This window comes from Mytilus trossulus, chromosome 10 (genome assembly GCF_036588685.1).
Source record: "Mytilus trossulus isolate FHL-02 chromosome 10, PNRI_Mtr1.1.1.hap1, whole genome shotgun sequence".
In the NCBI taxonomy this organism is placed as follows: Eukaryota; Metazoa; Mollusca; class Bivalvia; order Mytilida; family Mytilidae; genus Mytilus; species Mytilus trossulus.
Genome location: NC_086382.1, coordinates 60,720,892 through 60,746,759, shown reverse-complemented (window position 1 = coordinate 60,746,759; position 25,868 = coordinate 60,720,892). Strand labels below are relative to the sequence as shown.

At 31.8% G+C, this 25,868-nt stretch overlaps 1 protein-coding gene across 3 annotated transcripts; it reads left to right on the top strand.

Moving 5' to 3' along the window:
- The first annotated feature begins 1,553 nt into the window (after positions 1–1,553).
- LOC134688307 (ciliary microtubule associated protein 1B-like) lies at positions 1,554–12,210 on the top strand. Of its 3 annotated transcripts, none has more exons than XM_063548884.1 (5): positions 1,554–1,751; positions 6,279–6,712; positions 9,239–9,363; positions 9,713–9,853; positions 10,820–12,210. In XM_063548884.1, exons 2-5 carry the CDS (start codon positions 6,313–6,315, stop codon positions 10,910–10,912), a joined length of 759 nt encoding a protein of 252 aa, XP_063404954.1. In that variant the 5' UTR covers positions 1,554–1,751; positions 6,279–6,312; the 3' UTR covers positions 10,913–12,210. The 3 variants fall into 3 exon arrangements, with proteins under 3 accessions (XP_063404954.1, XP_063404953.1, XP_063404952.1); XM_063548883.1 differs by lacking the exon at positions 1,554–1,751 and adding an exon at positions 5,037–5,244 and having other exon boundaries at positions 10,700–12,210; XM_063548882.1 differs by lacking the exon at positions 1,554–1,751 and adding an exon at positions 5,038–5,244.
- The last annotated feature ends 13,658 nt before the right edge of the window (positions 12,211–25,868 follow it).

Sequence of the window (25,868 nt, the reverse complement as noted above, 5' to 3'; positions counted from 1 at the left end):
ATGGTCCGTCGGAAGGGGACGATAAATGGCTGACCCGTGTTAAGAGAGAGCCATATCTCTTGCACGTAAAAGACACCCTTGTAGATTTCGAAAAAGAGTAGGCTAATGCCGCTACAAGGCAGAACTCGCCCCCGCAAAGTGGAAAGGGATTAATATAAGTTGCAAAACTTGTTTCCCAATCCACTATAAATAAATATGACCAATCCAAAACCAACCAATACGGTGTTTGCTAATTACGTAGTGGAAATTTCTTAATTAACTCCGAGCTCATTTGAATAAAAACAAATCTTATTCCTGAATTCCTATGCTTTTTATTGGAAAATCTATAAAATTATAAAAAAATAGACTTTGCCACCATGTGAATCCCTGTCTTTCAAACCATGAAAACAAACAACCAGAAGTTGTCACGAAAAAAAGTAAATCTTTGTACTTTCAAAATTTTTGTTTGAATGTATATATTTTCTAAGAAAACAAAATAATCCTCTATTTAAAAAAAACAGAGCCAATGTCGTTGACCAGAATACAACTGACATCTAAAAAAGAAAAAGTATAGATAAAAATTACGCTCTGTCACCCTACACGCATTTCTCTTCAATGTTTAACTTTTGACAATTTCCATTAGCAATCGTATTATTGATCTTAGTCTTGGAGGATTAAGAAATATAGTTGACCATAGAAGTCCAATATTTGAACAGACACCCCCCTCTTTTCTCCAAAAAAAGATGTAGCCATTTAAACTTTCAGGTAACTTTGCGGTGAATTGTTGATAATAAAAGTGTTTTTCTAATTATTTTATTTTCGGTTTACATTGATTACAATATTATATCAATCAACTAAATCAAAATCAATCATATTATGTACTTTGTTTAACCTATTATGAATTTACTTTACATTATGTTTGAAAATTATAGTATGATTATTCTGCTCATTCTGGGCGCCGTGATTGGCAAATAAAATATTTAGATATAGGAAGATGTGATGTGAGTGCCAATGAGACAACTCTCCATCCAAATAACAATTTAAAAATTAAACCATTATAGGTTAAAGTACGGCCTTCAACACGGAGCCTTGGCTCACACCGAACAACAAGCTATAAAGGGCCCCAAAATTACTAGTGTAAAACCATTCAAACGGGAAAACCAACGGTCTAATCTATATAAACAAAACGAGAAACGAGAAACACGTATATATTACATAAACAAACGACAACTACTGTACATCAGATTCCTGACTTAGGACAGGTGCAAACATTTGCAGCGGGATTAAACGTTTTAATGGGCCCAAACCTTCTCCCTTTTTCTAAAACAATAGCATAACATCACAACATATAAAAACATACGATAAAATATCAATTAGCAGACTTAACTCAATCAAAAAAATTTGTTTGTTTTGTTGTTTGTTTGTTTTGATTAAAAAGTTTAGAGCTTTCCAATAATTTACAAATAGTATAGAAATATTGAAGAAGTTTCATAAATAAAACTATCCGTTGCCGTCCTATCGACCTTAATCTTTATTTTGAAATTTCAGATTAACCGGATGTAGTTTATTTGGCGGGAAGACTTTTATCGATAGTCTCCCCTGTTTCTAGGGTAGCGATGGAAACGTTGCTATCGAAATATCCAATCAGATTCGCCGAAATTGGTCACGAGTCCTTCCTCTCAGACTTGTCGTGTTTGTGTGACAACGTTTCCCGTGCAGAAATAGGGCTGCAGTTTTATTGCATGGTGGATCTCACTTATCTGGAATAACAGGTGAGTTTAAATTGATAGCATGACAAGAGACAATAAGATTAAACAAACTGTCCTTATTTGCATGTTAATAATCTTAAATAAATAAAATGTATTTGCATGGAATGGATTTTCTGTTGACTGTTCCATAAAAATGGTGGCTAAGAGTGTATTCCTTTTAAACTTGAAATGGCTATGTGTTTTGATCTTCTATTAAACAACTTCAATTGATTTTTATCTTGTTTACGTATCTAATCAAGGGGAAATCTATGTAATTAACTCCTCATAATTTTTATGGCAGATCAGCATGCAAGTGTATTGTTGACATGCTATAAGAATCATTATTTTGTTTGTCAATCCTCTTTTTTTTATATGAGGTAGATTATCTTTTTAAATGAGAAAAGGTTTCTTACTTTGAATGAATGGGTCCTAAAATTTACTGTACATATTTAGGGTAAGAGTTGGGCTAGTGTTAGGGTATTGGTGGAATATATGGGTTAAGGGCTAGTCTAGTTTTGCCCTAAGATATAAACTTTGTGAATAATAACTGCATAATGCACTGCTACTGCTCTATGACATCTCTTTTCTTTTGTGAAATATAAAAAGATACTGGGACATCTGTCATTTACTGAAAATCTTCTTTTAAACTTTCATTCTATTGCAAGTAAGTTGAATGCTTAATTCATTTTAAGTCAACCAAGAAATGCTTCTTGATAATGAATATCAGTAACCCTGTGAAGTCTAGTCAATCAGCCATTGGAGGGAAAACCATTAACTCTGAAATTAAGCTTCTAACTGATGAGCTCTCCCAAACTGTCAAGAGATGTTCTGTCTGTACAAAACTATTTTAGGCTTTGTCATACCAAAATTTTAACTTTTCAACTATATTCAACTTTAAAAAATCTTAAAAGTTCTGTCTGACCAAATAATTTGTTGTCAGACTTTTTGTAGGTCAGACAGAGTTTGAGAGTTGATGAGATGAATTAAGGGGAGGTCAAATTATTTTTGTTATGTTTGCAGTGAAAACATTCTCTTATGAAAATTCTGAAATTGAGAAATAATGAAAAACATTTCACATTTTTGGGTATTTCTATAGATGGAAAATTCCTTAGAGTAAGTTTAAATGTTATCCTGAAGTAAAAATGCAATATTGGGCCATACAAAACCTTATAGTTTTTAGTACAGATACTGTCATATATATGAAACATAATGGTATTTAGTCTTTACCTATATATTAATACATTGTACTATTTTAAACCAATTTTACTGTTTAAAACCAGATTATGCAGGAAATAGTTCAGTTTGAATTCTGCTGAAGAAAAAAATAGCCCCCTTTATAAAATAAAAATATGTGGTATTACACTATTACTGCCATTGAGACATATAGGTATTTTTATTTTATAATGTTTAGGGCTGTAAGATAACAAATAATGCTAATAAAATAAGGGCAGGCCAAATAAAAATATATGCGTGGTTGAAGTTACTCTACCTTCCCTACTTTTAAGTTTTAATAAATAGCCTACTCTAAAGATTTTTTTGTCATTTTTCATTGAGCACTGTTAAAATCAGAATGTTGCTCCCATAGACTCAATGTAAAAATAAAACATAAAATAAAAAAAAAACTTCCTACCTTCCGACCCTAATTTTTTTTAAGATGTAACTGGAACCTTACATACTTTTTTATTTGGCCGCATGGAGGAAAATCAATGTAAAAGTAAAGATACAATAAGATATCTGTTCAGTAACAATACTAATATTTTCTGTAAAAAAAGACAATTTTTTAAATGGATTTTTTTGTTACAAGAGATGTCAATATATTTGTACTTTTACCTCTTCTTTATTTTTGGTGGTTATGGCTTGTTGTTTCAATGGTATATTCAGTTCTTTTTTAAAATTGAAACTTTGAAAGTTCCTCTGATCAATGTCTTAACTTGAAAATTTAGAATATTATATGAAAATGTATAACTTTAAGAACTCTTAAAAACTGGAGTCTGGATGGAAATACCTTCTTCTTTTTTTTTTAAACTTCAGATACTTTATTTTTAGTTACAATTAACAGAGTAATAGCTGTCTACAACATGTGCTTTACTTTACAATGAAAAACATCACGGAATTTTGACTGTCTTTTGTTTAGTTTTTAGTTTTTGATTTATCGAAAGTGAATGGATGGAAATACATGTACCTGAATCTGCATAAATCTATGAAATTAATGTTTTCCCTATTTTATTAAATCAAACACTGAAAGTTATTTTCTTGTACCCAGTAACATTGAATTATATTTGTAATAGTATAAATTTTAGGTTTAATGACCAGATTAATCATTAGTTGTGCATTTTGAATATATGACCATTGCCTCATGGTAATACATTTGTACATCATTTATATTTTACCACCCTATCCCCATTCCTGTGTTCTAAGTACCGGTAGCCTTTTGGGGTTTAGAGTTATTTTTGTGTATTGTGACACGAGAAAATTGTTCTGACTAACAGACATAAGACTCCCAACAATAACTTTTAAAAAATATGGATGTCTATTTCATATTGTCATTTAAATAAAAGAAAAACTAATATTACTTCAAAAGTTACTAGAGAGGAAATATCAGATGGCAATACACTGAAATTTATGCAAATATGTAGTTGGACCTCAGAGATGAACGGGTTGTTTTTCTTATTTTGTAGAGGGGGGGGGGGGGGGTATGTGTATCATATCCAACAGAGTCAGGTCAAAAGTGTAACTATTTTTTACAACAAGATATGAAAGGGAGGGGTTAAACTGTTTACATATTCAAAAGAATTGCTTTCAGCACCTGTAAGGAGCTTGTTGGCATGCAAAATATTCATACTTCCCAACATCTGGTACCCTCAACTATACATTGTATTTTCCAGTTTGAAAGTGATTTATTGTAATTTATAAATTTTGGCATAAAATCTTAACAAAATACGTGTGACTAGAATCTGGGATTAATACATTTATCTGCTAGACTGAACTGAAATTGGGCAAAATAATATTAAATAATTTAAATTTGTATAAACTTGATAATTTTAGGGACATTTATGGTACCATGGTAATTTCAGAACTAAATTGCAAATTAACTTATTTGTTGGTGACGATAGAAAGAATTGTCTTTAGGTCATCAAATAAGGGTTAATTATTTTAAAAAAACAATGTTAGGTATTATCGTTACCAAATAATCAACTAATATTTCAATATCAGATTTATTAGGGTTGATTGTGTTACTTGGATTATACTTAATACTTTCTTTTATCCACACATAAAAAGGTAATTAAATGCCTGGGTTTTGTCACTAATTGTGCTGGTTCGATTGATTGGCACAAGCCATATAAATCGACCAATAATTAAATGTTTTACAAGTTCATTCAGGTAGTGACACTGGTTGCTGGGTAGCCATTGCCAAACACAATACAATTAGAGTTGAATTATACATATAGCATGATAGATATCATTAGCTGACAGTTTATTTTCTTTTTTATTTGATTTATACCATAAAATTTTGAAGGTAAGAAATTGAATTACATTTATGTTTGTTTGTCATGTTTTAGCATAAAATATATTTGAATTGTGAGTTTAATGGATGACTTAAAAGACTAATAGAATGGAAAATTTTCCCAAACATTAATTTGATATGGTTTTGAATAACATCCTTAAGTAGAACACATATATATAGTACACAATTAGGTATAGGTTTTTGGTTAGTAAAGACAGTTATTCTACTATGTCTGTACTAGTGTGTTTAATAATTTAATATCGGTGGGGCACTGGTATATGTTTTATATAGAATATAAGGTACTCCATAATTATTTTGTTAATGCCATTTTTCTACATTTTTATTTTTTTAGTAATGTATTCTAAAACATAATGATAATTTACTTAATATTTACTTTAAATGAACATGTTTAATTATACATGGAAAATTTATCGTCTGCATGGGTGGATTAAATTATTTTTTTCTTCACTGTTTAACTTTTAAATAATTGTATATATATAAATTATCAATTTGACTACCCTTGATTGAACAAGATAACCAATTTGCTTAAAATAAGTGCTCTTCAGTGGTCAATAAAAGATAGTTACTCCAAATTTGTATTAACTGCTAGATAGATTTATAAGTGGTTTGTAAACAATTTTTGTGTACACAACTAATAAATTTGTTTACCTAATAAATCTTAAGAAGATTTTGTGTAAACAATAAGGTGGACATAAACAGATATTTCAATGTTGACCTTATCTTCTGCGCTTGTAGTTGGTATCAGAATTTTTTACCTGTCAAAAGTCCAGCTCATGTTTGTGTAGGTGTTAGGACATAAATAACGTACATGTAAGGATTTCTGACCGATTTTGAAATGAAAGTCTGTAAAGTTTTAAAGGATCTGCCTCAAATTTCCAAAAGCTACATATTGGATGGACATTAAGAAAATATCCAGTCATTAAAGTCTTTCTGCATCTTCAAAGACAATTACATTTCATATTATATCAGAATTAGCCTAGAAATTAAAGCAGTTATTCATATGACATCTCTGTTTTCTTTTTCAGTATTTTTAGTGAGATTTAACGTGTAAAATTCAAAATGGTTTACAATTATACAAAACCCCGTGCGCCAATCGCTGCTATGTACAGCAGTCCTGGACCATGTTATGGACTACCTGGATTAGTGGGACAGAAAACTCACGATCCAAGAAGTGCACACAATAAAGGACCAGCATACCCATTTGGTGTTCGTCATGGTAAATTCAAGGATGACTGCAGTCCAGGACCTTGCTATTACCCTAATCCAAAAGTATATAGAGATGGAAATGATGGAACACCTCAATATTCATTATACAGTCGGCAAAGAGATCCCACAATGTTCAAAGTTCCAGGCCCCGGTGCCTACAGTCCAGAAGGTGTTGGCCAAACAGCTCACTTCAGACATCCACAATACAGCTTTGGAACAAGACACAGACACAGGAGAACAGATAACAACCCTGGTAGGTTCTAAAACAAATTAATTTTATTTCAATATTTTTCAAGCTCTTCTGTTTTTAAGGTAAATTAGTGGTGTTTAAAGTTGTGTGTCCGTAGACCACAGACTGTAAACTGCAGAGTGTACATGAACTTATATGATTTAATTGAAAATTTATGCATTTGTGAAAGAAATTAACATTAGTCCACAAAATTCATTTGAAGATGGATAGTGTTCTGATTATAATGTCTGTCATTTGTAATATATGCAGATTTATACCTCCAGACTGGTGATTCACACATTCACACAATATAGTATTGGAATGTGACCAAACAAGTAGTATTCTTTAATCATCATAATCTGGTAAATACTGGTATAGCTATGCACAGTCTCTATCATATTTTATCTACAAGTCATGGTTATAGTCCATTGTTACATAAATACTTATTAAAAAAAAATGTTTTATCCAAATATGGACAATTTTACACATATATCAAATTATCAATCTTTTTTCACAGAAGAACAGGTAAGAAATGCACAAGACAGAAAAAAATATGCTTTATAAAAATGGTGAAATTCTCCATTCAGAGTTCAATGTTGTAAACTCATTTGCTTATGGCCATGATGGCATCTTATCGTACCTTGATCATAAAAAGAATGCCCTATGAAGGATTTTTAACCTGAACCAATAAAGTCTGTTCTATCTTGAGATGACTGAAAAACAGTTATGATTTTAAAGAAGAAAAATTTTGATTGCCACTATCTTATTTCAAAATTTAAGAAATTTGAATTAGGGGGGGGGGGGGGGTAAAAAATGAGATGAATTGGGTCAAATTCAAACTTTAATATGATATGATTCTTTGAGAAAAGATTTAGACTTGAAGAAAATTGATTTATTTTTTTGAAGATGACATTTTAATAATATATGGTTCAAATTATTATTTATTTAATCAAATTCATGACCTCCTGTTGTTTACAACTTTCCTGGGTGAGTTTTAATTTCCTTGCATGGAAGCCATGAATAAATAAAATGTTCCGGTTGCGTGTGATCTGAATATGTAGCAATTTAAACAGTATAAAATAAATAAAGATATTATCGCCTGTATTCATTTCAATTAAATACCTATTGAAAAACAGCACCATTCACCTACAAATCAAGATTCATGTTCTGTCACGAAAATATATCTCCTTAAAGTTTACATGTTTTATACATAAAGAAAAGAATGTACTGTACAAATTACAACTTTGATTAAAAGCTTGTACTTTTTTTTACTTCACTCAAGAATCACTTGATTGTCTGCCGTTATATCTTATGTGTATGGTCAAACCTAATAGGTCAGCAAAGTTTCTAAGTTGTTGGTAACCAGTATCCTTATATTCCTTAAATGACCTCATTTTTCCCCCTTGATATTGGAATATTTTGCAAATTATTACCAGCAATTTCCATGACCCGGTCTTGTAAATAATTAAAGGGAATTGAATTATTTTGATTGTTTCATATGAGGCAATATTTCCATTAATTCCTGGAATAGTTCATATGAACCTTTGAGTTTGTTTTTATTGTTAATCACAGCCAGCAGAAAAGGATATTGAGTAAAACTTAAATGGTAAAAATTATGGCTCTTTTGGTTATAATTATATCATTTATCTGTAATCGATGATCATTTTCTCATAAGATTTTTTTCTCTTTCCTTTAACTGGATTGTAATCATGGAAAATCTTGTACATTTGTATACTCACAAGAAGAATATTAAATTCTTGATGTAATGACATATAGTGAGGGTAAATCTTTTAAGTCAGAAAGTATAAAAAATAAATATAACTTAATTTTTCCTAAAAACAACAAATAGTAGGAAGATTTTTATGACACTGCTAGTGTTCCAACTCATAAGAGTCTGCTTAAGATTTAAAATGAATAAAAATTGAATGCGCCAGAAAATTTGTGTACATCATATTTTCCAGCCTAATTTATGGTATATGTGTCAATTCCATGTCACCAACTTTCTTGATGAAAACCATTTGATTTTATTTGACTTAACGCAATGTCTTCAAAGCTGCACATTTTTTCTCCAATATGTTAAAAGTCTAGGCTTTGATACCTACTGTCCGGTTATCAGGTCATTGTTCACTTGTAGTTATAAATAAAAATTTGTTTTAAAGCTTTAAAGATGTAAGGTAGTAAAGTGCCAAAACAGCGTTATGTTTGAGTAAAAACACAGGATTAAGGACTTCAATCTTCAACTTAAATATAAATATTCCTTGATATAGTCCAAACATATTGTACTATTATGGTCAATTCAAGTCTGTGTCCAGTTCTGAAAAATTACTTAGGCAATATTAGAATATTATTTGTACCTCCACTCATTGTCCATAAATAAATCAAGTCTTTGAACATTGATTTTTATGTCTATTACATTATAGCTAGTTTTATCATATATTACAGTAATAGAATAGTGCATAGACGTTTATTATAGTATAGTGCTGGCTTTTTTTAGTATTTGTGTATCAATAATCTCTATAGAAAACTGTATCGTTTAACTTTTATTTTCAGCTCCAAATAATTACACATTAACTCCAATGTTGGGAAAAACTGTCACTAGTGGCCAGAAACAAGCTCCAATTTTCTCAATGAAAGCAAGATCAACAATTGGCAGCTTCCATGAAGATTTAGCCAAGGTAAATACAAATTTAATTTTATTAACTTCATGTTACACAGATGTAGCAGTAACAGTCTTTGGAATTAACATATTTATTTCAATTTAAGACAGGCAACAGAACTGAATCAAAATACCTGATTTTCATTAAACGAGAGGTTCTGAGATGGTTAAAAAAATTGTCTGTCTATTAAAGGTATCTTAGAGAAATATTGGAACTATTGGAAACAGATCAAACTGCTGGTTTTGATAATTTTAGTGGAAAACTAATTTTGAAATTCTTTTATTTTTCCATTTGTTTGTCCTCATTTAGAAAGGCGCTTAGGATACATGAACTTTATGTTTTATTTTCATTCTTTATCATGTTTCAGGCCCCAGGAGCAGGAACATATAACACAACAGAGCCCAGTATTTATAAAGATAAATCCCCATTATATAGTATGACCAGTAGAAATGTTATGCCAGGAGATACCACGAAGAAACCTGGACCAGGAGCTCATTCACCAGAAAATGTAAGTATTGTAATCTTTCTTTTATTCATAGTGACCTTAACATATCATCCCCCTTGAAAATGAATGGACTGGATGTCATCAAATGATAGAACATTCCATTCCATTTTCTAAGGGAATAGACCACATTGTCTTCTGGATAAGGGAACAATTTGTTCAATAAAGATAATAGAAATGATTTTTATTTGTAGAAGATAAGATTTCTGTTTAAGAATTAGCAAATAAATTAATTTAATTTCTAAAACATTTATCTTGTTTTCAAATATATATTTTAGTAGTTATTTCTCAATGTCAATGCAAAAAAATGATTAATAACATGTAACAATGCAGATTATCAAAGAGTGCCCATCGAATTATGAACTCTCAAGTTGCAATAATGATGTTTTATTTACTAAAAGCAAAAACTTGAAATAAAACATTCAAATATTTAAACTTGAGTTATTTATAAATCTATGAGCACTATTTCATATTCCTTTTCTCTATTTATTGAAAGAAGACAAAATTATATGATTTTGGTCAGAGGGACATGTAACTTCAAATTCTCATCTGAGTAAAGAGCGTTAACAATTTTTTGTCAATTTGATATATTGGGGTTTTTTTTACAAAATTTGGGGATTTTTCCCAATTTCATGAATGAAATTTTGGACCATGATTTGAGATATTATGGTTGGCTGAACAAAAAACAGTTACTAGAGAAGTAAAGAAGAACAATGCTGTCTTATATTGGTTAATTTAATGTTATTAACTGTATAATAAAGAGAAATTATAAAGAAAAGATGGAGTGATTCTGAAATGTTATGCATTCTCGATGTATATTCATGAAGATTAACCATCTTTTCTATATTTTAGGTATGGATGCATAAAGTAAAACAACCAGCTCCATCGTTTGGAATTAGACATTCTCAGTACTTAGCTCCTCTTATAATTGCTGAAGCAGATTAAAAAACAAACAACTGTTTTCTTTTACAGGTCTACATAACTAAACAGAAAGCCCCTGCACCATCTTTCGGAATACGACACAGTCAGTATTTAGCTCCTTTAATTGTCGGAGCTGAAGATTAAAAAAAAAATTATTTGCCCTATTTTGGAATTTTAAAAAAAATTGGTAAGTTCATGAAATTTCAGAGAAATGGACTCTCAAGAATGCCAGGAGGCTTGTGCAGATATAATGACTTGTATAACTCCGTCCAGAAATTATTGTGTATCAAAATTCTAAGAAACTGTGATATCATTTTTATGGAAGTAAGAATGTTTGTATTTAATATAATTCAGTATTACCAAAAAGTATTCTTTAAATGAAAAGTATTGTGTACAACACAAAAGCACATAAGGTTTTATTTTACTACCACATTTCTTTCTATTTTTGTTACTGATTTCTACTCTCTTTTTAAGATGTATGTTTTTTAAAGTTTTTGCATAAATTGTAATTTTACTCTTTGTATATTTAAATTTTATTGTACAAAAATATATATAGAAGTTTTGTGCTAAGTTAAAAACTTTTAGAGTGCATGTTGAAAGTAAATGTTGCGCGAAAGGAAAATGTTGCCAAACATAGATTATAGCATTATATTTCATTTGTTAGTAAACAACAATTGAAAACATCAAACATTCCATTTTAAGTAAAGACATGCAGTTGTAGAAACTAACTGTTCCCTCTGATAGTGGTTGTTAACATTGTTTTGTTATTAAATTATTGAAATGTTGAACTAATGCTTGAATACCTACGATTAAAAAAAAATAACAAAAAATTGTTTGGAAACTTTTGAAAAAAAAGACAAACTATATTTTTAACTATTGATTGGCATCATTTTATTGTGCAACTTTGTTATGTATTTATAATTGCTCATTGTGAACGATTTTTGTAGTCAATATTGTTTGTCCAGCATTTTGTAATTCTGTTTTCTCATATATTTATTCATACACTTTTTAATTTTAAGACTTTTTGTAATAGTTTGTTATAAATTCCATTAATATCATTAAAGTTTGTTCTTTTTCATCAGAATTGTTTTACTGCCTTTTTCTATGAAAATATATCCCAGAATAAATTTACAGTTGGATTCAATTGGTATCTAAGCTTTATCTGAACCTGAAATCTTCAGATTTTAATGCTGCTTTTGATCAATTTTCGTTTTTCGTATTCTTGTGAAAAAGCAGTTTCTTTAGAAGTGTAAACAAATAAAATGAAATGAACATCTGACAGTGTATACTTGAGGAAATGAATTATGAATAGGTGATTACTGGTAACATGACAATCTATTTAACAGAGGTTTGTTGCTCAATTTATCGATCAGTATAAAAAAAATGGCTACAACTGCATAATGTATATGTATAACTAACAGAATAAATGCCTTGTCATAAAATATATGCCTTATGTTTTAGTTGACTGATCTGAAAGCTCTTCCAATCTAAAATATATCTAATATTGTGGATTCATTATTATTCTTTGGATAAAAAATTTCATAGATTTCGTGGGTACAGGAGAACATATATTAAAATGTTCAATGAATTACAATTTCTAAAGTCATGCTTGTATACTGGCAAAATCACAAAATTAGATATCCATGAAAATGCAAGTTTTCCTTAATCCACAAAAATTGGTATCCACGAAAATAAATGAATCCACATTATAAGATATTAATCAAGTTTACACTGAAAAATATCTCTAGGGCCTACATGTATGTCTGCATAATCCATTGAAATCTTCAATATAAATGGTGTTAGGTTGTATATCTTTCCTCTGTCTTTTCCTCATTGCTGTAATTTTAAAGGGATGGTCAACTCTTTGACATTAACACCCAGTGGATTCAATACTTTGTACATGTGACAATTGTTAGCTGCATGGTTTTCTCTTATCAAATAAAATTGGCATATGTCGTATGAAATAGAAATACTTGTTAAGGCATACAATCAGTCCTTGTTTACAAATAACAGTGGTGCTTTGATTCTATACGTCTTTGAAAGATATTGAATACCCTATGATTTGTGATTTTTGTAGGACTTTTATTAATCTTCCTCTTATTGGATTGGATTGACTATTAGTACTTTATATCTTGAATTTTGCTATCTCAATGTTCTGACCAGTGTAAACATTCCTGTGATTGGATGAGCTTTCTGAATTTATCATAAACAGCCTGATTTTGCTTTGCTTTTCAAGTAATATTCATACAGTAAATAGGCTTATGCATGCAACAGACACTTAGCTTGTATTCTCAGCAAATTCAATTCAATGCTTGAAAGATATGCACAGCTGGTTAGCCTGTATATTATAACAAGACCCAAGCATGACATGTTGGACACCTAATATATGTACAGCTTCATAAGGTTTGCCTAGTTCATTTATACAAATACTAGCATGGCATGTTGGACAACAAAACACTATTGGACCCCTAAAATGTACACAGGTCATAAGGATTGCCTAGCTATTTAAACAAAAAAAAAAAGCATGGCATGTTGGTCTCCTAAAATGTCCAGAGCTTCATATGGTTTACCAAGCTATATAAACAAATACTAGCATTCCATTTTGGACCCCTAAATATAGTGCCGTTTTATATGGTTTGCTTTGCTATTTAAACTTAACTAGCATGACATGTTAGACCTCAAATATAGGATGACTCATGGCTGTTGATTTATGTGTCATTTTGTCTATTGGGGAGAATTGTTTCATTGGCAATCATACCACATTGTTTTCATATTGATATTTCTGCTGGAAGAACATTTTGTTCTGAACACTAGGATACAGAATTTAAAAACAAACACCTTTACTTTAGTTGAGAAACTGGGAGTACCCCAAATCGAATTTTTTTTGAATATACGTTGTACATTCTAAGGAAATTATCATATTCTATGGATGACACAAATAAGAAATAAAAAGAATCAGAGAAACACTGCAAATGTAACACAGCCGTATTTGGACATATAAGTGCCTGCAAAGTTTATCCAGAACACATTTAATAACAAGAATTTGTTCATAGTACACGGATACCCCACTCGCATTACCATTCTATATGGTCAGTGGACCATGCAATTGGGGTTTAAACACTTACTTTTGCATTAAAATTAGAACGAGCATATCACAGGGAAGAAGTGTACACTAAGTTTCAAGTTGATTGGACTTCAACTTTATCACTAACTAGTCTACCTTGGGGCATAAAAATCCCACTGACAGTTGAAAAATACTTAGTAGCAAAATACAAAACATGCTTTTGGTTCATCAAGTTTTAACAAAATATTGCATTTGAAAAATTGCCAAAACATTTCGGGTTACCCTTTTAAAAAGAAAAGAATATGCTAGGACATGCATGTGACAAGTTGAAGACCAAGGATCTAGTCTTTAGTTGATTTTCTAGACTAAAACTAAGTTGATATGCCTTATGATATATGGAAATTATTTTTGAATTGACACAAACATAGACAGAATGGCAATGGTTATAAATTAATCTGGTTTTCAAAGGCTTTGTTCGTGTTAGAACCATGGAAAACAAGAAATTTAAGCAGACAGCAGTACTACAAGACATCAATATACATTTTACTCTCTTTTGTTTTACGGTTATATAACCATACAAATACATTTTCAGATGACTTTGATCATCGCCATTCAATACAAATTAAAATTTACCACAAATCCAAAATATTCATGATGTTTATAATGTATGGTTGATTGGTTGTTACATTTTCTTTATGTCCGATAGCAAATATTCCTGGTATACGATATACAATTCGTGTTTATCTAGAGAGGAGCCAATTTTACAAAACAGATTCTAATTGTTGTTTCTTGTTGTGTGTTCTCTTTAATATGCACTTAATGTGACCCTTTTTGTCTTTATGTTTTAATTGAATCAAACTATAGAAAAGCTCATTTGTTTAGTGGCTTTTCCAGAATATAAATAAGTTGCTATAGATACATGTATATAGTATATGGTACCGCTCCATCCATGTATACGGGACTTTGATAGTTACTAACCATGAACTACCATGCCTACTTTATAATGCAAAACCTCATATACAGACACGAATTGTTAAACTAACTTATATCTTTATACATTACTATTGTTAGCACAATTTCCATACATTTTCTATCAAGGAAACGGCCTTGTTCATCAACAAAACTCCGAATTTGAATAGTATGGCTTATTAATTTCTTCAAAAGCATTAGTTCTGTGTATAACTTTCAAATGGATATAAAATTAGGAAGGTATTGAAACTTTTCCATTAACGCCATCAAGTGCTTTTGTTAGTCATTCAAGCGTGTTCATGTGTATCCTATTTGACTGCTTCTACTTTTATTAATAATTTTTAATGAAACAGTTACGTAATTTTAAGTTTACAAGGAATTTACATTTCGTACCTTCATTTGCCTTTTACACATTTCCTGTCTGTGCGTGTTTTCATTTGTATCTTTCTTCTTTGTCAAAAGGTTTTTTTAGCCTTCAATGATATTTGTTCATTGACTTATTGATTGTTGTTTAATGTCCAACGGCACATATCACATCCATAGTTTGGACGAAGATTGATAATTAATATAAGACTACGCACTGTAGAGCTACTGGCTTTAATAATAAATTAGCCCCCAGTCTTTACACAAGATGCTATAAATACCAGAGGGACATTTGAACTCATTATCGAAAATAAACTGACTTGGTCATGGGTTTAAAAGAAAAAGACTACACAATACACTATATAAAAAATATAGAAAAAGCAACACAATCCCCACTAAAAACTTGGGGGTTATCTCAAGTGATGCAGAAGGATAAGCAGATCCTGCTCCACAAGTGGCACTCGTCGTGATGTTGTTCGTGCAAACCCTGTAATAAGTCTTATTCGTATTCACACTACTCACAAACGCATCATTATTGATGGAGATATAAAGATGCAAAATCAATTGATCGTGCAAGGGATCGAACCCATGACTTACCGCTCTAGATTTCATATTTGGAACAATGCAAATTAGTAAATGTGCCAATGAAATTGTACAGAGGAAAGATACATTACTTATGTTCTCTCATATAAATCTGGGCTGATGCATTAACTCCTGGTGTACAATTTGCCGGGTGCTGTGTGGTTTTGTCTTAATTGACACTGTTAATTGATCCTTATATATACATATTCAATTTCTAAAAAAAAAGTGCATAAGTACACGTACGGGCTGAGTTACTTATCGTCTAGCTAATTTTAAGCAGTTTAATTGCAAAATATGTATACGTTTAATTCTCTACAACCTCAACACAGCTATATATTAGAAACATTGATCATATATTTCATGCATGGAGAATATATTGATAAAATCAAACCTCGTATATTATTCTGATCGACACATTATTTTACATTTATGAAATACCCATTCAATTTAATACAACCGATCATTAATTATTACGGTCCATTTATTGAGCTTGTAGAAACTTAAGAAATGTTCACATATTTACTAATTCATTTCGATTTATTTGAGAAATCAACACACTCACATAATCAATTTCGTTAGTCAAAATATTAACCAACACAATAGAAACCATATTCATACACATAGAAATGTATAAATATATGAATATGAATGTACTTATTTGCCAAGCAATGCTGGTCGTTATAAACACGTCTCCAAGGGGCAATCAGTAGTTAAATACTAGTGATACAAATTGAACAGCTTATAATTTGAAAGACTTTATTACTTTAAAACCCAACAGCTTATTATAGTTTACTATAAAAGAAACCTCAGTCAACCACATCCATGTTAACTCAGTGTACTTTGTCACATATGTGTGAATGTAGTGATTGTAGAGCGGTTTGACCTTTGATACATACTTCTGTGGAGCGCACATAAAGAGCAGGATTGCGGTTTGATCTTTGACACGTACTTCTGTGGAGCGCAAATAAAGAGCAGGATTGCTGCCATATCATTGATTAGTTTGTTCGAATTGTTTTATTAATGGGTAAACAACTCAGTATCGAATGTATTTGCAATGCAAGGCCATCAACGTTTTAGGTCCGATTGCACTGGCGACAAAAAGTTCGTTCTATATTCAGGTTATTTAATTGATGCTAAAATGAATTTCAGCGAACAAAACTTTAAAAACTAAAATCTGTAAATGGATCAAAAGTGATCGAATTGCTATCCTATATAGGGACGCTAGTTTTATATCAAGCAAAGTGTGTACTCTTCTACTAACTCCTTGGTGGTACTTATCACAAAGTGCATGTAATGGTATACTTTGACTCTTTCGTACACTTGCTACATCTGATTACGCCTCTTGTAATAAAAAGGAAATAATAAACATAAAATTTGTTGAAAAAGTATAATTTTTCGAAAACTATATATTGTGATTAGGTGTGACAAATAATCAATATTCTTACCAAAAACACCAACTTGAGTATTCATTTTTTTGTTCTTGAATTTTATTTCAAATTTGATATGCATTGGTGTGTCAAGTACAGTCTAAAAACCATGATATAGTTGGCATGTATAAAAACCAGTATAGTCAAAAAAAAGAAAGGTATGGCCTTTCTTGTGTTCAGATAGTTGTAGTGTAGCAAATTCATTAATATGAAAAAGTTTTGGGTAGTTTTTCTATTTTGACTTAAACAAGAGGCCTACTTGGGTAGATTTTATTAATACCCAAGCGAGGGTCGATTTGGAAATGGCAATGAAGATCAAAGTGCAAATGGTTCTTGCATGCATGCAAAGGTCTAGTCTAAATCAGAAAAGCAAAAATCCAAACATGTCTAATTTTCCTGACAGTGTTAAAATCTGAAAGTTAATAATATACACCTATTGTTTGTTGTACCTGAAATACAAATTAATGCTCGAGACAAACTGAACAGCAGTCATTAGGTGTTTTATTATACCGAACAAAAAAAGGGTTCATATTCAGATTATCATTACCTGTTCCCTTTCTGATATATATGTAATATTTGCCACTGGGTGTTTAACATACACCAAACAATGCATTCATTACGGTGCAAATTTGAAATAGTCAGAGGAAGGAACAATTTATATCACTCAGAAGAAAGCAATTTATTTACTGGTCTCTCAATATAAAAAGAAGATATATTTATATACTAGATTTCGTAGTATGACTTCACTGTATGCATACTTTACTGAGATCTCTTATTTTTGTTCGAAGAATTCAGTTGTTGTTGATGGTTGCTATGGTCGTATACAATGCCATGATTTAGGTTTATTCCGTTATCTGTGTATGCAATAATATAGTGAAGATACATACAAAAAAAACCAGACAAAAACGACAAAAAAGACTTTCAAAGCAAAAAAAGCCCGAACTATTTAACGTTAAGCTACGAGAGTATAATATAAAAGAGGATCTCCATTTCTGCATTCTTCACTTTTTAAGACCATGTGTCTCTATCGTTTTTGAGTGTGTCTAATATACTAATACTACATTGTTAATATTGTATAGCCCTGTATAAAAGACTTTCAAAGCAAAAAAACCGAACTATTAACAACATGTATAACAACATATGTAACTTTAAGTTAGCATGTATAAATTTGGCAATATATTCTGAATTGAACTTAGAAAGAATGTTAATGAAACATGTGTCTATTATACTAACATGCTTTTCTTAGATGAAACACAAAACACAGCTTTTCTATGGTATTTCATATGAAAGTCAGTATCAACAGATAAATCCAAGGAAAAGGCGATTCGTAGTTTCTGCCATGGCTTAACAATAGTATCCAAGGTTCGTTCTTAGAACATATTCTTCGATCTTTCTTTGTGTTCGAACCTCTAATGCTGGTTACTAATAAGGAAGCTTAATACAACGGAGAAGGAATTGTTATCAATATACAAAGATGTCGTTGTATAGATTCGGAATTCTGAAACAACATTATTTACGTTTATAGTAAAATGTAAATTTCTTCACAAATAAAAGACTATAATTCCGTAATCAATATAGTTATATTATCTTAAAAAGACATGTTTTACATAAATTGTACATGGATTTGTTCGGATTCCTCTAGATCTGAAGCGTGACTACACTTTTCTAATTTTATTGAATATTCAGTATAATTTATCTTCATCAAGCTATCAGACTATAGAGAATTAATGTACTTAATAATTAAAAGCCTGGATAATTGGCTTCAACATTAGTAAAAGAGTCATTTTCAGTCAGGAATCCCGGATGTGGTTTTTAACGTGAAAATTATGTAAATGGCGAGTATTTTTACAGCTGCGTCATATTAAACTTTGATTTAATAATTATCTCATGATCAAAAACTTTTTGGTCATAGCAAGCCAAACCAGACAGAAACTTTTTTCCAATAATACATGTACAAGTCGTTGGTGAACGACCAAAAAGTATTTTTCTTTGCCAAATTTAAAGCTACTCTGCAATCAACGGTAAATTTTATAAAACTAGTAGCGGCTAATTTGGCTAGCTTTCTACAGACTGAGCGCTTATAGTCACAGGTAGCATCTACATTTTGACACTGCTTTCTACAGACTGAGCGCTTAGTCTCGAGTAGTGTCGACATTTTGACACTGCTTTCTACAGACTGAGCGCTTATAGTCTCAGGTAGCGTCTACATTTTGACACTGCTTTCTACAGCCTGAGCGTTTAGTCTCAGGTAGCGTCTACATTTTGACACTGCTTTCTACAGATTGAGCGCTCAGTCTCATGTAGCGTCGACATTTTGACACTGCTTTCTTCAGACTGAGCGCTTAGTCTCGGGTAGCGTCGACATTTTGAGACCGCTTTCTACAGACTGAGCGCTTATAGTCTCAGGTAGCGTCTACATTTTGACACTGCTTTCTACAGACTGAGCGCTAAGTCTCAGGTAGCGTCTACATTTTGACACTGCTTTCTACAGACTGAGCGCTTATAGTCTCAGGTAGCATCTACATTTTGACACTGCTTTCTACGGACTGAGCGCTTAGTCTCAGGTAGCGTCTACATTTTGACACTGCTTTCTACAGACTGAGCGCTTAGTCTCGGGTAGCGTCGACAATTTGACACTGATTTCTTAAACATAAGCTGTCGTTAATAATCATCATGTTGTACTTATAGTTTATATAGACTTTGGTAATGAAGATATAGATACTTGTACTGTGCAGCTTTGTTTTGAGTTATCATTTGACATTTGGTCTTTATATAGTAAAACAGAGGTTTGTGCGTATTTATAACTTCTTAAACCTCGACCTACCATAGGGCTGATATATTATTGGGATAGTCCCAGCCTATTGCAGTTCGTGCATGTATTATTTTGAAACATGTGTTGTTCGATGTGTCTGACTTTTGGTTACACGCCACTATTTCGTGGACAGTCCATTAGTCTTTTTTGTACGTCAATAAGGGGTCGAGTTTTAGTATAGATGGTGTGTCCGTGGTACTATCACAATTCCATTTATAAGTATAATTTAGAACTAATATTCTAAGTGCAGTAGTCCCATGTTTTATCATTTAGAATTTTAAACCAAAGCAGAGACGGACCCAGCCTGTTTAAAATGGGGGGGGGGGGGGGGGGGGGGGGGGGTCCTAACCCAGGATAAAAGGAGGAATTTCCAACCATATATACCCGTTCAAATGCAGATGGTCCGAATGAGGGACAAGGAGAGGGGGTCCAACACTCGACTCCCTAAGTTTATCCGCCACTGCAAAGTCTTTGAATCATCTGATAAGTACCTGGGACTATCACATGCACTTTACTGTTTGGTTTTTATTATGAATTGAATCATACTGAAATTGTCACTAGAAACTATACGCGTTTTGAACGAAGACCTAATCTAAGTCGGGCGTACATGTTTATTTCAATAAAACAGATTGATAAATTGCATGACATAAATATTAAATCTTTTGTGAACAAGAATTGACAAGATTCTCACAAATATCTGAAGTTTACAGATTGAAACATCCTTATTCTTTTATCTCCAGAAAATGAAGAAAACATTTTGATTTATATAAGGACACTTAATGTAAATATCCATTTATACTGACGTGCACCAAATACACATAAAACAAATATTTGAAATTTAAAAAACTAATTTCAAAAGATTCAATACACAGCTATATGAATTCTGACTGTTAAATATTTGTTAAACTGTTGTATGGTTTAAAACTCTTTAAAATCAATTTAAACATACAAGAAAACGTAGGGTGACGTTTTTATTGTTGGTATTGAATGCATAAATTTTAGTTTTTAAATTATGAATTAAATTACTAGAGTTAACACTCTGATGAGAGCCTGACTTACTTGCAGTGTTATGTTAAAGTATGACTAAATACAAACCAATATATAGATAACAAATAAAGAGTTCTTGAGGTACAATCATACTTTTCCGAAATTTTTTGTCAACATTTTTTTTGTTCTCTGTTGCCTCCTTTCTTTGTGTTATACTGAAAAACAAAGAATACCATGTTTTATATGGTTACTTCAAGCACTTAGTGTTCATAACAACTAGTAATTAAGGTTTAAATTACTCTTAATGTGCAAGAAATATATTAGTAGTGAATTCATCTATTGGTCTGAGTTTCTCTAGAACAGGGTATACTTTTACAGCTATAGAAATAGAACAGAAACCAGTCTGCTATTATGGAATACAGTATGTTGCCTCAGTACCTGATGTTTTTATTGACTTTTGTCATTACTGAGGTTGCTGTTTCAAGGACAAATAACATCACAAATAGAGCTTGCCATGTAGTATAGAAACAGGTCTTAATTATTGAATACAGTATGTTGCCTTCTAGATGTTTTGTGACTTTTGTCATTAGGTTTCTGTCTCAAAGACAAATAACATTACACATAAGGATGTCTACAGCATAAAAATCTGTTTATTACTGTATACAGTTCTTGCCTTCTAGATGTTTTGTGGTGACTTTTGCCTTCTAGATGTTTTGTGGTGACTTTTGTCTTCTAGATGTTTTGTGGTGATTTTGCCTTCTAGATGTTTTGTGGTGACTTTTGTCTTCTAGATGTTTTGTGGTGACTTTTGTCTTCTATATGTTTTGTGGTGACTTTTGCCTTCTAGATGTTTTGTGGTGACTTTTGGCTTCTAGATGTTTTGTGGTGACTCTTGCCTTGCAGTTGTTTTGTGGTGACTCTTGTCTTCTAGATGATTTGTGGTGACTTTTGTCTTCTAGATGTTTTGTGGTGACTTTTGCCTTCTAGTTGTTTTGTGGTGACTCTTGCCTTGCAACTGTTTTGTGGTGACTTTTGCTTTCTAGATGTTTTGTGGTGCTTTTTGTCTTCTAGATAGTTTGTGGTGACTTTTGTCTTCTAGATGTTTTGTGGTGATTTTTGTCTTCTAGTTGTTTTGTGATGACTTTTGTCTCCTAGATGTTTTGTGGTGACTTTTGTCTTCTAGTTGTTTTGTGGTGACTCTTGCCTTCTAGATGTTTTGTGGTGACTCTTGCCTTGCAGTTGTTTTGTGGTGACTTTTGTCTTCTAGATGTTTTGTGGTGACTTTTGCCTTCTAGTTGTTTTGTAGTGACTCTTGCCTTGCAACTGTTTTGTGGTGACTTTTGCCTTCTAGATGTTTTGTGGTGATTTTTGTCTTCTAGTTGTTTTGTGGTGACTTTTGTCTTCTAGATGTTTTGTGGTGACTTTTGTCTTCTAGATGTTTTGTGGTGACTTTTGTCTTCTAGATGTTTTGTGGTGAATTCTGTCTTCTTGATGTTTTGTGGTGACTTTTGCCTTCTAGTTGTTGTGTGGTGACTCTTGCCTTGCAGTTGTTTTGTGGTGACTTTTGTTTCCTAGATGTTTTGTGGTGACTTTTGTCTTCTAGTTGTTTTGTGGTGACTCTTGCCTTCTAGATGTTTTGTGGTGACTCTTGCCTTGCAGTTGTTTTGTGGTGACTTTTGTCTTCTAGATTTTTTGTGGTGACTTTTGCCTTCTAGTTGTTTTGTAGTGACTCTTGCCTTGCAACTGTTTTGTGGTGACTTTTGCCTTCTAGATGTTTTGTGGTGCTTTTTGTCTTCTAGATAGTTTGTGGTGACTTTTGTCTTTTAGATGTTCTGTGGTGATTTTTGTCTTCTAGTTGTTTTGTGATGACTTTTGTCTCCTAGATGTTTTGTGGTGACTTTTGTCTTCTAGTTGTTTTGTGGTGACTCTTGCCTTCTAGATGTTTTGTGGTGACTCTTGCCTTGCAGTTGTTTTGTGGTGACTTTTGTCTTCTAGATGTTTTGTGGTGACTTTTGCCTTCTAGTTGTTTTGTAGTGACTCTTGCCTTGCAACTGTTTTGTGGTGACTTTTGCCTTCTAGATGTTTTGTGGTGACTTTTGTCTTCTAGATGTTTTGTGTCGACTTTTGTCTTCTAGATGTTTTGTGGTGACTTTTGTCTTCTAGATGTTTTGTGGTGACTTTTGTCTTCTAGATGTTTTGTGGTGAATTCTGTCTTCTTGATGTTTTGTGGTGACTTTTGCCTTCTAGTTGTTGTGTGGTGACTCTTGCCTTGCAGTTGTTTTGGGGTGACTTTTGTCTTCTAGATGTTTTGTGGTGACTTTTGCCTTCTAGATGTTTTGTGGTGACTCTTGCCTTGCAGTTGTTTTGTGGTGACTTTTGCCTTCTAGATGTTTTGTGGTGACTTTTGCCTTCTAGATGTTTTGTGGTGACTTTTGTCTTCTAGATGTTTTGTGGTGACTTTTGTCTTCTGGATGTTTTGTGGGGATTTTTGCCTTCTAGATGTTTTGTGGTGACTTTTGCCTTCTAGTTGTTTTGTGGTGACTCTTGCCTTGCAGTTGTTTTATGGTGACTTTTGCCTTCTAGATGTTTTGTGGTGACTTTTGCCTTCTAGATGTTTTGTGGTGACTTTTGTCTTCTAGATGTTTTGTGGTGACTTTTGTCTTCTAGATGTTTTGTGGTGACTTTTGTCTTCTGGATGTTTTGTGGGGATTTTTGCCTTCTAGATGTTTTGTGGTGACTTTTGCCTTCTAGTTGTTTTGTGGTGACTCTTGCCTTGCAGTTGTTTTATGGTGACTTTTGCCTTCTAGATGTTTTGTGGTGACTTTTGCCTTCTAGATGTTTTGTGGTGACTTTTGTCTTCTAGATGTTTTGTGGTGACTTCTGTCTTCTGGATGTTTTGTGGTGACTTTTGCCTTCTAGATGTTTTGTGGTGACTTTGCCTTCTAGTTGTTTTGTGGTGACTCTTGCCTTGCAGTTGTTTTGTGGTGACTTTTGTCTTCTAGATGTTTTGTGGTGACTTTTGCCTTCTAGTTGTTTTGTGGTGACTCTTGCCTTGCAACTGTTTTATGGTGACTTTTGCCTTCTAGATGTTTTGTGGTGACTTTTGCCTTCTAGTTGTTTTGTGGTGACTCTTGCCTTGCAGTTGTTTTGTGGTGACTTTTGTCTTCTAGATGTTTTGTGGTGACTTTTGCCTTCTAGTTGTTTTGTGGTGACTCTTGCCTTGCAACTGTTTTATGGTGACTTTTGCCTTCTAGATGTTTTGTTTTGACTTTTGTCTTCTAGATGTTTTGTGGTGACTTTTGCCTTCTAGATGTTTTGTGGTGACTTTTGCCTTCTAGATGTTTTGTGGTGAATTTTGTCTTCTAGATGTTTTGTGGTGACATTTGCCTTCTAGATGTTTTATGGTGACTTTTGTCACTGTGTTGCTGTCTAAAGGACGAATAACATCACATTGCTCTAGAGCTTGATATATAGTATAGAAACCTGTCTATTGTTCAAGACTGTTGACCTTGTGATATTTTTTTGTTACTGGGTTGACAGACCCCACATCTCTCTATTTACTCATAAATAAACCCATCAAATAGAATCTTGTCCCCTCTCTTTCTTGGAATATGACAATTAACCCTTTAAATAGAATCTTGTCCCGCTTTCTTGTAATATGACACTTAAATCCTTGCAGAGAAAGACATGTACACACATATAGTATATTTTATTAAGCAATAAACAATCTACATAGATCTAACAATATCAAAACTATAAATCTAAAAGCTAAACTGTATAAAACATGCCAGTATACAAATCTCTTTATAATACTATGATTTAAGTGAAACAAATTAACTGTGTATGATTATGCATCTTGGTGACCAAAAAGGCAGAAATATTTAATCAATAAGATTAAATCACAAATGCATAAGTGATAAAAGCATTATTTTTATCAATATTCCGATACATACATCAGAAAGCACAGAAATGTAAATCTTTATTAATAAAAAAAAACTTATTTGAAGGCACTAAATAATTGCTAAATACAGAGAAAATATTTTAATGTATTGCATATCTTAGATACACAAATATGGCACTATAGTATATGTAAACTTATTAAAGTATTATTCATATAAAGATAATCATCTAAACTTGTGGTTGCTTTTAAATTTTAAAGTTTAGAAATGAGTTGGTAAAAGGTTTTTTGATTTTGTCAACTTATAATTGATATCCAGTGTTTTTATCATTTTACATTTATTTATCACACTCAGTCAGCTTGTAACAAATGTAAAGTATATAATCATATGTATATCTTGAACATTTATTTTTTCTCTTATCACTAAATTCTGACAATTTATCTATTTTCTTCTAGAAATAAAGGGAGATAAATCACTAAGGTTTTAATACTTATATACTTTTTTTTATTATTTTAGGCTTGCCAGTAATCTAGGACCCACACATATACATCATTCAAATTTCTGTTTATATTTAGAATGTTTGACCACTTACAAAGTCAATTTGCTTTATTTACTGAGTCCATTAAAAATAATGTAAAACATAAAAGGATTTTCAAGACAAATTCAATATCATAAATTTATTCATTTGAGTTTTCTATTATATTCAATGGAGATAATTGAATCCCATTAGCTGCTTATAGATTTCTTCTTAATGCAAAAGTGGTCACATTTTGTTTCATTTCAACATTCTATTCCTGTTAAGTTTACATTCCAAGTATATGAATAAATCGAGCCTATCAGAAAGTCCATTTAACTTTTATCTTCAAGATATATATACCTATAGATAAAACCCAGTAGGTCAACTGTCAAGTTAGGTATTAAACTTCATATTATATACTGATAAATACAAAACAACAAATAAACATTCGATAACAATACCCAGACAATATAAATACAA

Excerpts from the sequence above, each read along its gene's own strand:
- LOC134688307 (XM_063548884.1), top strand. The coding sequence starts at position 6,313 with ATGGTTTACAATTATACAAAACCCCGTGCGCCAATCGCTGCTATGTAC. Across the intron at positions 6,713-9,238 it reads GAGAACAGATAACAACCCTG|CTCCAAATAATTACACATTA; the intron begins GTAGGTTCTAAA and ends TTTTATTTTCAG. Across the intron at positions 9,854-10,819 it reads GAGCTCATTCACCAGAAAAT|GTCTACATAACTAAACAGAA; the intron begins GTAAGTATTGTA and ends TTTCTTTTACAG.